Source organism: Meleagris gallopavo, chromosome 2 (genome assembly GCF_000146605.3).
Source record: "Meleagris gallopavo isolate NT-WF06-2002-E0010 breed Aviagen turkey brand Nicholas breeding stock chromosome 2, Turkey_5.1, whole genome shotgun sequence".
Classification (NCBI taxonomy): Eukaryota; Metazoa; Chordata; class Aves; order Galliformes; family Phasianidae; genus Meleagris; species Meleagris gallopavo.
Window position 1 is genome coordinate 39612286 of NC_015012.2, and position 14894 is coordinate 39627179.

At 41.3% G+C, this 14894-nt stretch overlaps 1 protein-coding gene across 1 annotated transcript in view; it reads left to right on the plus strand.

The window, feature by feature from the left end:
* TRIM67 (tripartite motif containing 67) overlaps positions 1–14894 on the plus strand; it is a 43095-nt gene that overhangs the window by 14456 nt on the left and 13745 nt on the right. Inside the window, exons 5-9 of the mRNA XM_031552200.1 lie at positions 1684–1806; positions 2963–3073; positions 5109–5268; positions 11936–12081; positions 14202–14340. Of these exons, the coding sequence (XP_031408060.1) occupies positions 1684–1806; positions 2963–3073; positions 5109–5268; positions 11936–12081; positions 14202–14340 (679 nt within the window). The remainder of the gene's footprint in view (positions 1–1683; positions 1807–2962; positions 3074–5108; positions 5269–11935; positions 12082–14201; positions 14341–14894) is intronic.

Below are 14894 nucleotides of genomic sequence, written 5' to 3' on the forward strand. Positions count from 1 at the left end.
GTTTGTTTTGTTTATGTTTTTGTTTTTTTGGGGGGGGAGGGGGACAGATAAAGATTTATACATGTAGATTCATACCCAGAACCATATATCTCAGCGCAGGTTATTCCTAATAGGTGTTTTCTGGTGGTCGCCTCATGCACACAAACAGACACTTACTCCTCAGCAAAAATGCCTTAAATATGAATTTTTACACAAAGGAATGAGCCACACGTACATTTTACTATCTTGTTTCAATGCATTCCGGACCACTTAGCCATCCACACGCTTTATCTCCTCACTGCGAATGTCAGAGCTACGAGGAGCAGAGCTTTTGTCTTACCCGGGGCAGATTGCAAATTCATAATCTCTTTTTCCTTTTTCCTGTTTTGCAGAGCTGTTGCTTTCTCCTCTTCTTCCTTCCCTTCACCTTTCTGAGGTCACTTCTACATCTGATAGTCTCTTTTTACAAACTTCCTGTTCCTCATCGCCCCTCTTGTTTCCTTGCTCCTCCCTAATGCTCTCATTATCTGTTTTTCACATTTTCCCATCTGCTGTAACAATTTCATCCTTTCTCACTTGGAAGAGGCATATTGCCAAACGCCCTGTTTAATGTGTGAACAGAAAATTAAGAGAAAAATGGTGCACTACCGCCATGTACAGACTCAAGCTACATACACAAAACAGCACATCAAGAGAAGCTTGATAGAAAGAAGTTTAAGAGAGAGTCAGATGTGATATAAGCTGAGGAGGGAAAGATACAAACAGGAAGTGTCTAAGATAAACCTGTGTACAGTAACTGAGCTATCTGGTGTCTCTTCTCAATCCCTTCTTGCTGGCAAGTGAGTAGAAAAGAATGGCATAAACAAAAGAGCTAGAAACAGTAACGAGTTAGAGATGTGTGATGGCTTTCCATTGACATGCTTCTCCTTAAGCAGATGTTTAAAGTCTTTTTTTTTTTCTTTTTCTTTTTTTCCATGATTTGGGAACTGGGAAGGAAGCTGATAGAACAGCAGAGCAGTTTGTGGTAATAGGAGCTTGAAAACTTTTTCCTGATTGCCTCACCAGCAGATGAAGTGAGGGAGAGCTTCCCTTCAAATGGGTGCTGCAACACCAATTCCACAAGCACGGAAAGTTATCATCTGGAAGCAGAAGTTGTTTTTGTATCATTCACCCAGATTTCTTCAGCTGTACTGGGAATTGGTGGTAGCACAGTTTGTTCCTCATTTACCCATAGGAGTTGATGGAGGGCTGAGTGATAGCCAGGCTTTGTAGGGGGTAGAGTGTTGTGCACCACACTTGCTGACCCCTGCCCAGCAGGGTTTTACCACAGTGTCAGCAAAAGACTGTGAGTACTAGCTAGTGATTTAAAAGGATCTAGAACGGGTTAATTATGCAGAGTGGGACAGACTCCTCTTATGCATGAGTGTGCAGTAGGTTTTGATTTTATGTTATGGTATACTACATCTGCTGTCTGGAAAGTGCCAGTAAATCAAGGTTTTCATAGAAGCCCACTTTGCAGCATGGCATCTTCCTGTTTCATCTTATAGCATGCAGCTATTAATGGCACAGCAGTAATGAAATCAGAAAGGCAATAGGAATGATAAAGCCTTGAAAGGATATCTCTGAATGGAAAAAACAGGAAAGAATAAACAATAGTGTAGCTATAAAGCATGTTTTCTTTGATGAATATGACTCTTCTTCTAGGAGAATGGATTGGATTACGAAGCCTGTCTTGTTGCTCAGTGTGATGCCTTGGTTGATGCGTTAACTCGACAAAAGGCCAAACTGCTCACAAAAGTGACCAAGGAACGTGAGCACAAATTAAAGGTAAGTGTAGCTCTCAACAGCTGTAAGTATTCAGCTCAGTGTGACTATTTATACCTGCTATTACTGTGCATTTTGTCAAGTCCCCAACCCTTTACACAGTGCAAATTCCTAACAACCCAATCCTGAAGTTCTTCAGCAGGTTCCGGTTCAGCAGCTAGTAGAAATGTGCTTGTACACTTAACATTAGGCATGTGTGGATCCTTCCAATGGCAAGAAATCACTTCTGCTCAGGTATAACCTTTGGGATTTTGGTGTCCCTTCATATCTTTAAAATTCAAGGAAGCCTCAGATGCCCATGTGCTACTCAGAAGATATTACAGAAACGCTATAAAGGAAGGAAAATAAAGTTACAACTGGATGAACAAAGTGGAAGTTAAAAAATGGATAAGTTCCTTGAAATGTGGAACTGTATAAGTGATTCTGAAGTATTACAGTGTGGGTAACATTAATAGTATCTAAAACAGAGATATCAAAGTGAAAAACTGAATGTGAAAAGAAATGAATAAAATCAACCTGAGATCAGCATTTGGAAATCTCCATGCTTAACAAGAGCCAACACTAAGGAGATGATTCTAACAGTATTGCTTATTCTACCGTTTGCTCCTGTTAGCCTGGGATAACTGAGGAGTTGTGCTACTGAACACAATGCTACTAGGCCTAATTTACAACAGAATAAAGTCCAAAATCTGAAAAAAAGAGACGCCTTTTTAAATTCTTAATTCTAGCAGTGCATCCTTAAGCTGAACAGGATTGATGATGAATCGTGAAGAGAATGGTAGAGTATAATCTGCAGTTATCCTCTGTAATATTTGCCTTTTAAGACAAAGATTTTTTGAAAGCTCAAATTTTGTGAATATTGCAAATGCAAAAATATGTTCTGTGCTCCTTCTGCCCCCAGCAAACCTGAGCTTTGAGCAATTAATCTGCTCTGAAAACTGAGATTCCCCATGCGCAACATTTTGCCAAACTAATTATCGGTATTTACAATACAGAGCAAGTGAGCGTAGCTGATGGAGTTGTGGCAATGGCCATATGGCAGCTAAATTAAGCATTGCTTTTACACGCTCTTCCATTTGTTGCCTCTTCTGAAATAATTTTATACATTTCACTGTAAGCTGAGGCAATTATCAGAACTGTGCTGATGTCTGTTTTACAGGTTGTTTGGGATCAGATAAACCACTGTACGCTGAAGCTACGTCAGTCAACAGGGCTTATGGAGTACTGCCTAGAAGTTATCAAAGAAAATGATCCCTCTGGGTTTTTACAGGTATTTTCCTTTCTGGTGAATGGGGGTAAAAAAGATCAAAGATGAAAAGATTTGACATGTAAATATAAAAGTATACAGCTTTGCTAATTAGTGTCTTCCCCTTCCAAGACAGATTCCTGCTGGTAACATCTATAACGCCTAGCCAAAAATCATGCCAGTTACAATTTGAATATTGCTAAGCCTTATGGTTTTACTCCATCCTTTCTGCAATAGACAACTTATTGGAAGCTTGTGCAAAGGTCTGAAGAGTTCTTTAAATGCGTAGAAGCCCCCTTGGAGTCTGCCTCTGTAAATATATTGAGAGAGATTTTATGGTTGGATCTCGTGTAAGCCTACATCAAGGAAGACTGACAGGTATCTCTTTGCTGTCTGACTCCCTCTGGCACATTTGCAGAAGCTGTGCAGCCCAGATCCCAGGGAGGAAGCAGGATGAGTCTTTCATAGTTACTATCATCAAGATGAGGGAGAAGACGGGGCAAGTCATGAAAGGGTCAATTGATGAGAAAAAAATACGTGTTTTGTTATCCAATCAATTACTTGGCCTAACTAATCTCATTTTATTAACTATTTTCTTTAATTATTATTTTGTCATATTAGTTTTATTGCCTTATTAACTGCCTAAGAAGAAATGGCTCCAAACAAAATGGCCTATATGTGACTGTCAGCCAAACGGGGCATGCCGCACACATGAACGCATGAATGCAAGGCCTCTTACAGTATCCCTGAAAAACAGACTAAGAATAAGCCAACGTAAACCCATTAGCACTCCAGATTGATGGTTACTGTCACATCTGATCTCAAACAAGAGTTAGGAATGTGTGGTATATATTAATCCCAGAGACTGTACAGCATTTTAGCAGGCTGTCAATTGGATAGTACAGGACAAATGTAACCTTTAGGTCTAACAAACATGCTTAGATACTTCAGATGCTTTGTTTACCACTCAGATTACTTTTCCTATAACCTCTTCATTCTTGGCACTCACCTTTCATATAAAAATGTACTTCTTTTTTTTTTTTCTGTTCATTTTTCTGGTTTATCTGACAATAATTTCAAGGTAACCAGCAAACACTGAAGCACTGCATTACTCAGAGCAACTGCTCCTGCAGACAGGATATAGAAACACAGCCAAGAGACCCAGCAGCCCTGTAAGTGACTCCAGGGTTGCAAGAAGGCTCCTCTGCTTACCACACAGAGTGGCTGGGACTTTCTGGTACAGGAGCCCAGAGAGAAGGGTCTTCCAGTGACAGTAGTGAGGAAGGATGTCTGAACTCCTATAATAAAGGAAAACCCGCTCTGACCTATCCAGAAAAATTTTGCTCTCTTTGATTGACAGGAATGTCACTCAGAAGGATTTCAGATACCCAAATGACATAACTGAACTCAAGGACAGTTGAGTTCATTGACTTCTGTGGAGACAAGATCTCACTTACAGAGGAAATTGTGCTCATCTTATTCTGACTTGTGGCCTAAGTGCCTATAGGCTGAGCAAGAATGAAGATTTAAACACAAAACTGTGTTTTGATGTAATGATAGTGAGTCCATTGTGTTCTTAGGAAATCTGTGTGACAACCTATCTCCCTTGCTGTGAGAAATAACACCTTCTTTCCCATTTGATTTTTGTATTCCTTTCGACTGAATCATCTCTGCTAAATGGAGAGACCCTCTGACATGTCAGCTTCTCTTTAAACAACTGGCTGTTTGAGGAGAGCAAAACCATACAGTATAGATCAGAAAACAGAATTCTGAAGTGCATGAGGCATTCAGAGATGTGATCTATAACAATACTAATGGCCTTTACAAATGCAGTTTTTATTTTTGTACTCTAAGATGAGAATGCTTTTTGAAAGGAGGAGACCAAAAGATATAACATAAATAGAACTCCCTTCAGAATTACAGGATCCCATCTCAACTCTCATGCTGTCATATTTCTATTTCTTTTGTGCTGCATCTCACAACTGTTCTGTCACTTCTCATGTCTTCTGACGTGCTACTGCATCTGCAGTTTCATCAAAAGCCTGATGGTCTCTTTCAGATTTCAGATGCTTTAATCAAACGTGTCCAGGTATCTCAGGAACAGTGGGTCAAAGGAGCCTTGGAGCCAAAAGTGTCTGCTGAGTTTGACCTGACGCTGGATAGTGAACCCTTACTGCAAGCCATTCATCAGCTGGATTTTATCCAGATGAAATGTAGGGGTGAGCTTTTCTGATTTTTTTTTTCTGTTTTTCATGCCAGTGTTGAAATTGTGCTGGGAAGAAGGGAGGTGCAGAGGGAGGAAAGAGAAATAACTTGAGATTTCTGGGTATTTTTAAAAAGTTTTCAAGCAAATTCACATTATTGGGTGTTTCCTAGAATGATGTACTCACCTGGTATGCAGTGACCTTGACAAGGTCAAACAGTGATGCCAGGGATAGTTAAATATTTGAAGAGATGAATTCTTCACAGTAGGACTTTCTGTTATCTTTGATTAAGAAGAAGCTAGATGTGTGAAATTTTATGCTGTTTTACAGCATTCAGGTTGAACACAGCTAATTGAAATGCTGGTCATCCCCATCTTATCAGGAACAGTTAAAGTAGTAAATAAATATTCCCCTCAGCACACATATGCTGGAATAGGGAAATAAGCACTATAGGAAATAAGCCCTATAAACCCATGTATGAAAACTGTGTCATGATTAAAATAAAACTGGGGGACAGAGAGTTTCAGAAGGAAGGTAGTCCAATTGCTATACTGTTCCTTGATTCCAGGTGTCAGAATCATCCTGAGGGACACAGAAAAAGGAAAAGGAGGTTAAGGAAATTATTTAAAAGCAGAAGCTGATAAACAGCAGATGCCATGGGCAAAAAATATATATATTAACAATCATATGCTTGTAATGTACTTGGTTTAATACAGAGCAGATTAGAGAGATACATAGACTATCTAGATGTTAAACCCATTGTGATCCCTGGGAATCATGCCATGATCTTCACTCTGTGGTGATTCAAGCCTTAGTTATACGAGTAGATGATAGAGTAGAGGCTTTCAGAAGTTAATGAATGAGTTAAGGGCATTCATGTTGTAATGTGGTGTTTTGTGTATCAGCTTTTGCTGTTCTTGCTGTTTTTTTTTTTTTTCCTCTAAATAAGTGTAAGGATTTCTGTTCTCTCTGGGTCTAGTTCTGGACACATGATACTCAAGATGGAGTAATTAGGGTGGGTCACTTGGCAGGTGAATGTGTGGAGAAACAATGCGTAAGCAGTTGAAGGCCACAGTCCGCTCACTAGGAGTGGCTTGCACCTCCACAGAAACAGCCTGTGCTAAAGAAGTTTGTCAAAAACTGTCTGAGAGCTGCTCCTCTGAAATGCCAGCACCAGCAAAACAGACAAGAGAGAATGAGCATTACTGATAAAACTTCTTCAAATACTCTCTGCATTTATCTGTTTAAATCAGTTTATTCTAATGCTGGCCATATTTATTATTAAATATATTTAATACTAATCTTGCACCGCTCTCCCTCCCAAACATATAAAGAATTTAGCTAAGCTATCCACTTAAGTTGCTAATTAACCATAGGTCACTTGAGGTGAGAACAGCTTAGGTATTTGGCTTTTGGATGTTCATCTGTCAGTAAGCTGGAGGACTTAGAGATTTTAATTGAGCCAGATTCACTGGAGCTCTATGAGAGATAGTGCAGTTTGTTGACATCCCCATTTGATGTAGAATCACAGTTAAGCTCTGGCACAGAGCTAGACATAGCCTGAGATGCAGAGAACAGGACTGGACTGCTTCTGCTCAAACCTGCAGAGAGGTTACAGACCAGGTTGAGTATTGCTCCCCAGTGGCACTTAAAGAGTTGGCCCTCAGGAAGGGCTTTTCCTGGGGCTATCTTGGCATTGACCAGGGAGTACGCTTCATGTCCCACCAGCTCTGTCACCAGCTAGTACACATGAAGGCTAGGCTTGGCTGCAGATACTGCAAACAGCAGTGGAAATGCCATTTATAGAATCATAGAAACAGAATCATTTGAGTTGGAAAAGACCTTTAAAAGTCATTTAGTCCAACTCCCCTGCAATGAACAGGTACATATGCAGCTAGGTCATGTTGCTTAGAGCCCCCTCCAGCTTGACCTTGAATGTCTTCAAGTACAGGGCTCCCTTTACCTCTCTGGGCAACCTGTTCCAGTGCCTCATCATCCTTATCGTAAAAAAACTTCTTCCTTATGTACAATCTAAATCTCTCCTCTTTTAGTTTAAAACCATTTCCCCTTGTCCTATCACAACAGACCCTGCTAAAGACTTTGTCCCCTTCTTCTTCATGACCTCCTCTTTAGATACTGAAAATCTGCTATAATGTCTCCCCAGAACTTTCTCTTCTCCAGGCTGAACAGCCCCAGCTTTCTCACACTGTTCTGGTAGAAGAGGTGTTCCATTTCTTGGATCATTTTTTGTGGCCCTGTTCTGAAGGCACTCCATCAGGTTCACATCTCTCCTGCATTGAGGACTCCACATCTGGATGCAGTACTCCAGATGAGGTCTCACGAGTGCAGAGCAGAGTGGCAAGATCTCCCTTACTCTACTGGCCACACTTCTTTTGATGCAGCCCAGGATATGGTTGGCTTCCTGGGCTGCGAGGGCACATTGCTGGATCATGTCCAGTTTGCCATCCACCAGTACTTTCACATCCTTTTTGGCAGGGCTGTGTTCTATCCTTCTGTTCCCCTGCTTGTACTGGTAGTGATGGTTGCCATGACCCAGGTGATAGGCCTTACGCTTGGATTTGTTGAACCGCCTAAGCCCACTGCTCGAGCCTCTGGATGACACACCACAAAACTTGCTGTCATCTGACACAGCTTGGTGTAATCTTTCACATCTTTGTGTCATTTTTCCTGGGCACCATTACACTGCAGAGATATAAGGGACTGTGTTATTTCCTTTTGCACCTCCATGTGCCTGAGAAGCACAAGCCACTGACTAGTCCAGAGCCAACATCTATATGTACCAAGGACAGTTTACTATATATGGATGTATTTATATTTTCCAGCTTATCACTAGAAATCTATTTGAATTACTCAGTCTGACATGTTGGCATTTTTGTTTCTGAAATTTACATCCATTGGCATCCTTTTGGACATATTTACCTCTGTGGACATCAACCAATGTTGTGTTATCTTCTTATACATTAGTGGTCTTGCATCTCAAAATACAGGTAATAGAAAGGAATTGGAGTAGTGAGCACTCTCACCCACTTGGAGAATCTCTTTGCTGTGAGAAGAGCAGGTGTTGCAGGGTGCTGCAGCAAAATTACTGGGACTTCTGAGCCTCCAGCTTCACACGCAAAAAATCTGTGTCTCTTCACCTCTGCTCCTCCTTCTCCAATCTTACCTACTCCAATCTTAGCATACCCACGTGTCATCACTTTTTGCCAAATGCTTGGTGGTGAGTGTGGGAGTGGGGAGTGTTATAAACTTGCTGTACACATTGATCTGATAAGTGTAGATGCACTATAGACACCAGAGAACATCTGTAAAGGGATTTTGGGGAGAGCCGAATAGAACAAGGTCAGTGCAGCTCTCCCAGCTGCAGGATGCTTCATGACAAATGCTTTGTGACCCAAGGTCGGTAATACTGTTATTGACGCTTAGTGCATGACTGAATTTCTAGATTTTTTTTTCAAACTCTGGCCTCATTCAACCTCAGTGCACTTGCATGGATCATTTAGAATGAAAGCTTGCTTGTAAGTAAACATTGATTCACTGTGTTGAACAAAGAAGAATGAAAATGAGAACAAATCACATTAGATTTGCTCTGATGACTTGTTGATGTACCTTACTGGTGGATGCTGTAAGCCCCCATCTAAAGCCAATCTCAGCAAATAAAGATCAGGGAGTGTTCAGCAAATAAAGATCAAGGAGTGTTTTGGTTTTTTTTTCTTTTTACAAAAAACAAAAGAAATTCAGTACCAGATTAGATGCGCAGGGGCCAGAAATGTGATGCTCAAGTGCAGATGTGATGCAGAAGTGATGCTCAAGCAATCAGATTGACCAAAGTATCTCACTGACTGCTTTGGTAAGAGCCCCACAGTCCCCAGGCTGGCTGACCTGCTGAGACACATGAATGGCTCTTCTATCTGCTGGTTTGCTGATCTTTTTGAGATCTTCTTCCTCTGTCTGAGTTGTTTTTCTTTCTTGCTTCTTCTGAGTGCCTTGGCATGTAATTCCTCTTTCTTCAATGAGTGGCTCATTGTGTACAATGCATTTTCTCAGTTCAAGCTATAAACAAAGGCAAATAATATGTGTTCCTCATTTGCTTTGTTCAAACAGCTGGAATGGCCATCCAATCTTGATTTGTTGTAAAAGGGAGACCAGGTATAACATAGGGAAGAACATTACTACCCTTTGCTTTTCTGTACCACCTCCAAGCAGTCACTTGTATACTCATTGTCAGGAATGGCTCCTTCCCTCTTCCACATAACAGTCCCTGACAATTCCTCAGAGACATCTTCAGCTTCTCTCTTCTTCTCTAGCCACCAGTTGCACAGCTCTGATAATAAAATAATAATGCTTCATACTAGGTTTTATCTCTGGCTCTGCCTGTTCTGCATCACAAACAGGTCTTTGCCTCTGGTCTTTCCTTCTCTCTTGATGACACTGTTTTTAGTGCTCTTGCTACATCTCAGGGTGTTCCCTGATAAAGATGCTTCATACTTCTAAGGGTCTCACTCTCCCACTGCATTCATGGCTTTAAAACTCAATCTGGAAAGGCAGAGGGTATCATTGCACAACTTGCTTTGTCAAGATGACAAATAATAAAGTCTTAGAGCAGCCCTATCCATTTCTGAAGTGAGATCAACTTCACAAAGCAATGTGTTTTTGAAACTGTTGGGTTGACACAAGGCACATTTTTTAACTAAGCATGACCTCCATGAAGCACTTTCAAAATAGCAGGATGTTATTCAAGCTCATTAGTAGGTCTTGCTGTGCCAAAGCAGTATCATTTCTCCCTTTATATTTTTAATCTTTTCCTTCAAAAACTCTCTAGGGGACTTTTAAGTTGAGCAATAAATGGGACAGCGCTGTTATTTAACATCTGAAACTTCTTCTTTTCTGGTAGTTAACCTATATTTGTCTTGTCTTAGTGCCATCCCATGGCTTTTCACTCTGAAGTGTATCCCAGCGTCCCAGTTATTCAACTCCTTCCATATTTTCTATGACTTTCACAAGTGCTCACCCTCTTTCCTCCCTGCGGAAGTCTGAGGTCAGGGTAAATCTCTGTCCATCTGTGTCCGGCTGCACCAGGAGGGAGACAGGAGGGCAAGCATAATCCAGCAAAGCTGGACACCTGCTCTGCGGGATTTTCTTACCCTTGGACCCCTGAGTGGCTGTACAGCTCAGGAATTTTGGTGGTTTTGTACTTCACAAGCTTCAAGGATGAGTTTTTCATTTAGTTCTGCCAGAGGAAGATTTGGAAGTTGGAGGGACCCAGTCAGTGCCTCCTGAGAGGGTTAGTTAGCCATCTAGCTAACCATTTAAAATTGCCTTTATCTCTGAATTCATTGCCCTCCATTTTCTGGCTCCTACAATGCCACATTTCTGTTACCTCATAGTGCTTTCCAGAGGAAAATCTGACTTTTCATGTGTAAAAAACAAGCAGATGTCTATTTATTATACCCTTTGAATCATTCTTGAACACCAAGAAAAAGCAACAAGATGGGGGTCTTTTTTGGCTTTTTTTCTCCTCTTTTTGCAGAAAATTCTTGAAGAGCTGGTTTATAGAGCTCCTTTGTAACAGACCATGCTCATTCTGTTGGGCTACCAACCTCCTGGGTTCTCTGCAGTGATGGCTAATGCCATCTGCATTATTTATCACTAGTGGGATGTTGATTTTTTGCCCCAATTCCAATGTGGGGGTGAAGCGTTAGACCCCTCACACAATAAGGGGCATTTTTCCTATTTTTCCACAATGTTTGTTGCATGAAGAGTGAGCAAACCTTTTTTTTACACTCAGGGGTTAAATGGGACGAAAGGAACTGCTCAAGGGCTTAGTTCTCGTGCAGGCAGAGGAGGAAAATAAACTAGAGGCTCCAAGTGGAGTATATAAAAGAAGAGCAAATTGACATAGATAAGAGCTCAGTCAGTGAATGTTCAGAGCACTCAGCTTCGTGCAAGACGTCATGCAGCTCTGAAGAAATGATCCTAGCACTGAAATTCAGCCTTGGGCAGAAGAACAGACAGGGCTTGTACGTCATGTTTATCCCACTTACCCTGTGTGATTTCAATTGTGCACAAGACATGTGCCAAATCTCTCTAAGAGATGGAAATTTTTCATTATAATTTCCAGCAAGGCATGAACAGTGAGGGTTTAGGTGTACATAGTAGGGAAGGTGTGGTGGAGGCCACATTCCTCACAGGGGCACGGCTGAATGTTATATTCTGTTTACTTTTATTTTTAAATGCTTCGCGGCAGTCCCTTGGTGCTTTTCCTATGCCAGTCAGTAAAAAAGACATGTCTGTAGGTAACACTGCAGCTGTAATTTCTGAAAGGACAGAGCTACAAGCAGTCTCCTGTGATACAGATGTTCCTTTTGCCAGCTGAACTTAGAGAGTTAGATAAACATTGCTACTGGAATTATTTCCAAATATGTTTTAATTTACATATTTCAACCAAATGGTTTGCCTAGCTAAATAATGACTTTTTGTTATTCATTTTTTACTGGGTTTTGTTTCAAGGGCTCTCTTTGAGGGTCGGGCTAGATCAAAGGTATTCTATGATAACATTGACTCCCCATGAAGGGAAAGAAGTGAGTGGTTGTGGTCCTCCTCCCGGCACAGACCGAGGAGCTAGGACAGAGCTACACTAATCTGTACCCAGTTCCTGTTACAGTGCCACCCGTCCCACTACTGCAACTGGAGAAGTGTTGCACCAGAAACAACAGTGTGACACTGGCCTGGAGGATGCCACCTTTGAGCCACAATCCAGTGGAGGGTTATATCCTGGAACTTGACGATGGAGATGGTGGCCAATTCCGAGTGAGAATTTCATTCAGCATTTATTTGTATTTCTTTGTATATAAGTTTCCTCAGGAAATAGATTTGTGTCTGAGGGGTGGGTGAGAGGGGCCAGGGAAGGTACAACTTATCAAAGCATCCCTGCTTCCATCAAATAGATGTAGAAAGCCTTGGTCGTGATTTCTGCTTATTAGAAGAAGTTCCAGCTTGGATAGGAAGCTTGGTTAAAACTTTTCCTGGGGTACTGGCAAAGAGACCTTGTGGATGTGAAAGGTAGAATTTCAAGTCACTGCCATATCTACTGCATGTTCCTCCTGGAGAATGCCCCTACAGAAAATCCCATACCAGCCTATAAGATCTGAAAGTGGCTCACACCACATATCAAAGATTTTTTTGAAGCCCTTCCTCTTGCCTGTCCATAGCAGCCGCTTCTGACAGATGAGATTCTTGGTCTGGAAATGCACTTCAGTTTTTCCTATTTTTCTGAGTTAAATTGGCTTCCTGTGTAAAAAATACAGTTTTTTTTCGGGAATAGAGACAAGGCTGGGGGAGGTGTTCCTCAGGTATGCTGCAGAGGCATTGGTAAGTATGGGAGGATACCCCAGTGCCATTCTCCCAGAACTCCAGTGTGATTCCACAACTGCTTGCTTATGCCTGAGGGTGCTGAATACTTCCACTCTCCCATCCTCTCCCTCTACATCCCAAAAAACAAACCACAGAAATAATTCAAGCAGCTTTCTGCCAGCCACGTCCTGCTGGAAGCAGTGGTCTGCAGTGCTGTGGCTTGCTGCTGCTGTTCATGCTTTTGTTACTTCAAGACCATGCTAAGCCAATGCCATCTCTAGAGGCTAGTGCCTTGAAATCGTTACTGCAGAGCACATCTGCTCTCTTCACAAATGGGAAATCATGTCAAAACACGGGATGAGATTTGTCCAGAAGCTGTAAACTGACTTCCCACTGGAACCCTGAAAGTTACTAAAGGTGAAAGTGGCCTGGAACTGGCCTGCCTGACCTCCCTCAGTTGCCTTCCTGTGCCAGACTGCTACATCCACAGCCAGCAGAGACACCTCATTTGGATGCTCCTCATTAGGAAAAACAGCAGTGTTGGTACTGTGTTTTGAGAAGTACGCAGTGTTTCTGGAATTTCTCAATTCCTTGGTCCAAGAACCATTTGGCATGTGTTTGAAGAGGCTGGTCTCTTCCACTGGAGATGTGAAAAGGTTCCTTTGTTCAGGAGCTGCTGACACAGTCAGTAGGTAAGAGTGGCATAATGAATGAAGTGTTAGGGGTGATGTGTGGCACATTCCAGCTTATCGGATAAAACATTTCTGGTATTATTCACATCTAAATAAATACTTGTGAATACTTTCAGCCTGCTGCCTGAACACAATTGTTTCCTTTTCTCTCATATTCTGTTACTTTGTTCAGTTTTCCAATAAATGTGAGGTTTCTAGGCTACTTACAGTTTATCACAAACTATCATTTGGCTGATCCTGTTCATTATTTTGCCTAGCATTTCCTCCTCCTGAAATATTTCACATTACACCAGTGCTTGCTCTTTAACAAATCCTTGCAGACTCTTACTGCGTCTCTGCTGTCTAGTTGCTATTTCATCAGGTCCTAATCTTTAGGAGGCTGGCTTCTTCTGGCCCTGTCTTAGCAGGTTTCAGAATCATATATTAATGCAGGCGTGAGGAAGCCTTTCCAACAGAATGAAACTGTACTTACTTTTTTTTTAATTCCTCCTTTCCCCGTTTTTATAGTCCTATATAAATATTAAGAAGGGCTATGATGGTTAAGGTTCTGGGACTACTCTCCAAAACAGTTTTGGAGTAAATGTTTTGAAGTAAAAGTTTTGGGAAAATAGGATTAAAAATAAAATCTTTCTCTTTATGTTCCCTTTACTGCTGTACCTTCTCAGCTTTACCTTCACCTTAGTGTCTCCACTGCTGACCTTACCTCTTGTCTTCACTTCTGTAGCTGTTCATGTTATAACAGCATGCACTCTGCATTCTCTGAAGCCATCATAAGCTATTTACTTGTGATTTATGTTTACAAATCTTAATGTGATTATGAGGCAGAAAGGAACAGCTGTGGTTTTTGTTTGTTTGTTTGTTTGTTATGTTTGTGTGTGTGTTTAGGAAGTATATGTTGGCAAGGAGACTCTCTGCACTATCGATGGCCTTCATTTCAACAGCACCTATAATGCAAGAGTCAAAGCTTTTAACTCATCCGGAGTTGGTCCATACAGCAAGACAGTTATTTTACAGACATCAGATGGTGAGTTTGATGTTGAATCCAACCTGCACACGAATGACTGATGTTGTCAAGTGTCAGTGCCAGTACCACACACAGCTGTGGGTATATTCTGATGGCTTCTGTGGTGCACTTGGGCTGCACTGAGCCTGCCATTTCTGGGGGAACAACCTAGACCTAAATCCACTAATGATAATAGTCAGGTAGCCCATTTCTTTAAACCTTAGGGGATTTTCCATTGTAGGTAACACTTCAGGTTTCGAGTAAGTGCAATTTTACTTTTGAGGTCTAATTAAGTTTTTTATTTTTTTTAGCATACAGAAGCCATTAGGCACTGGATATTTATATGCCACTCTGTCCCCACTTCTCCATAAATTTTTGGAATTTATTTTTTTCCTCACTTACTGCTTCAATTTCACAGCAAGTTTTGATAAGACAGAGATGGGAATTCATGCTTGTTCCTCTGTAATTATAGTTGACATCCATGAGGGCATTACAGAAGTTCATCTTCAGTAATGATACCGTAATGAATTGGAAAGTATGTGCTGTCCTCACATGCACTTTTATGCTGTTGCCAA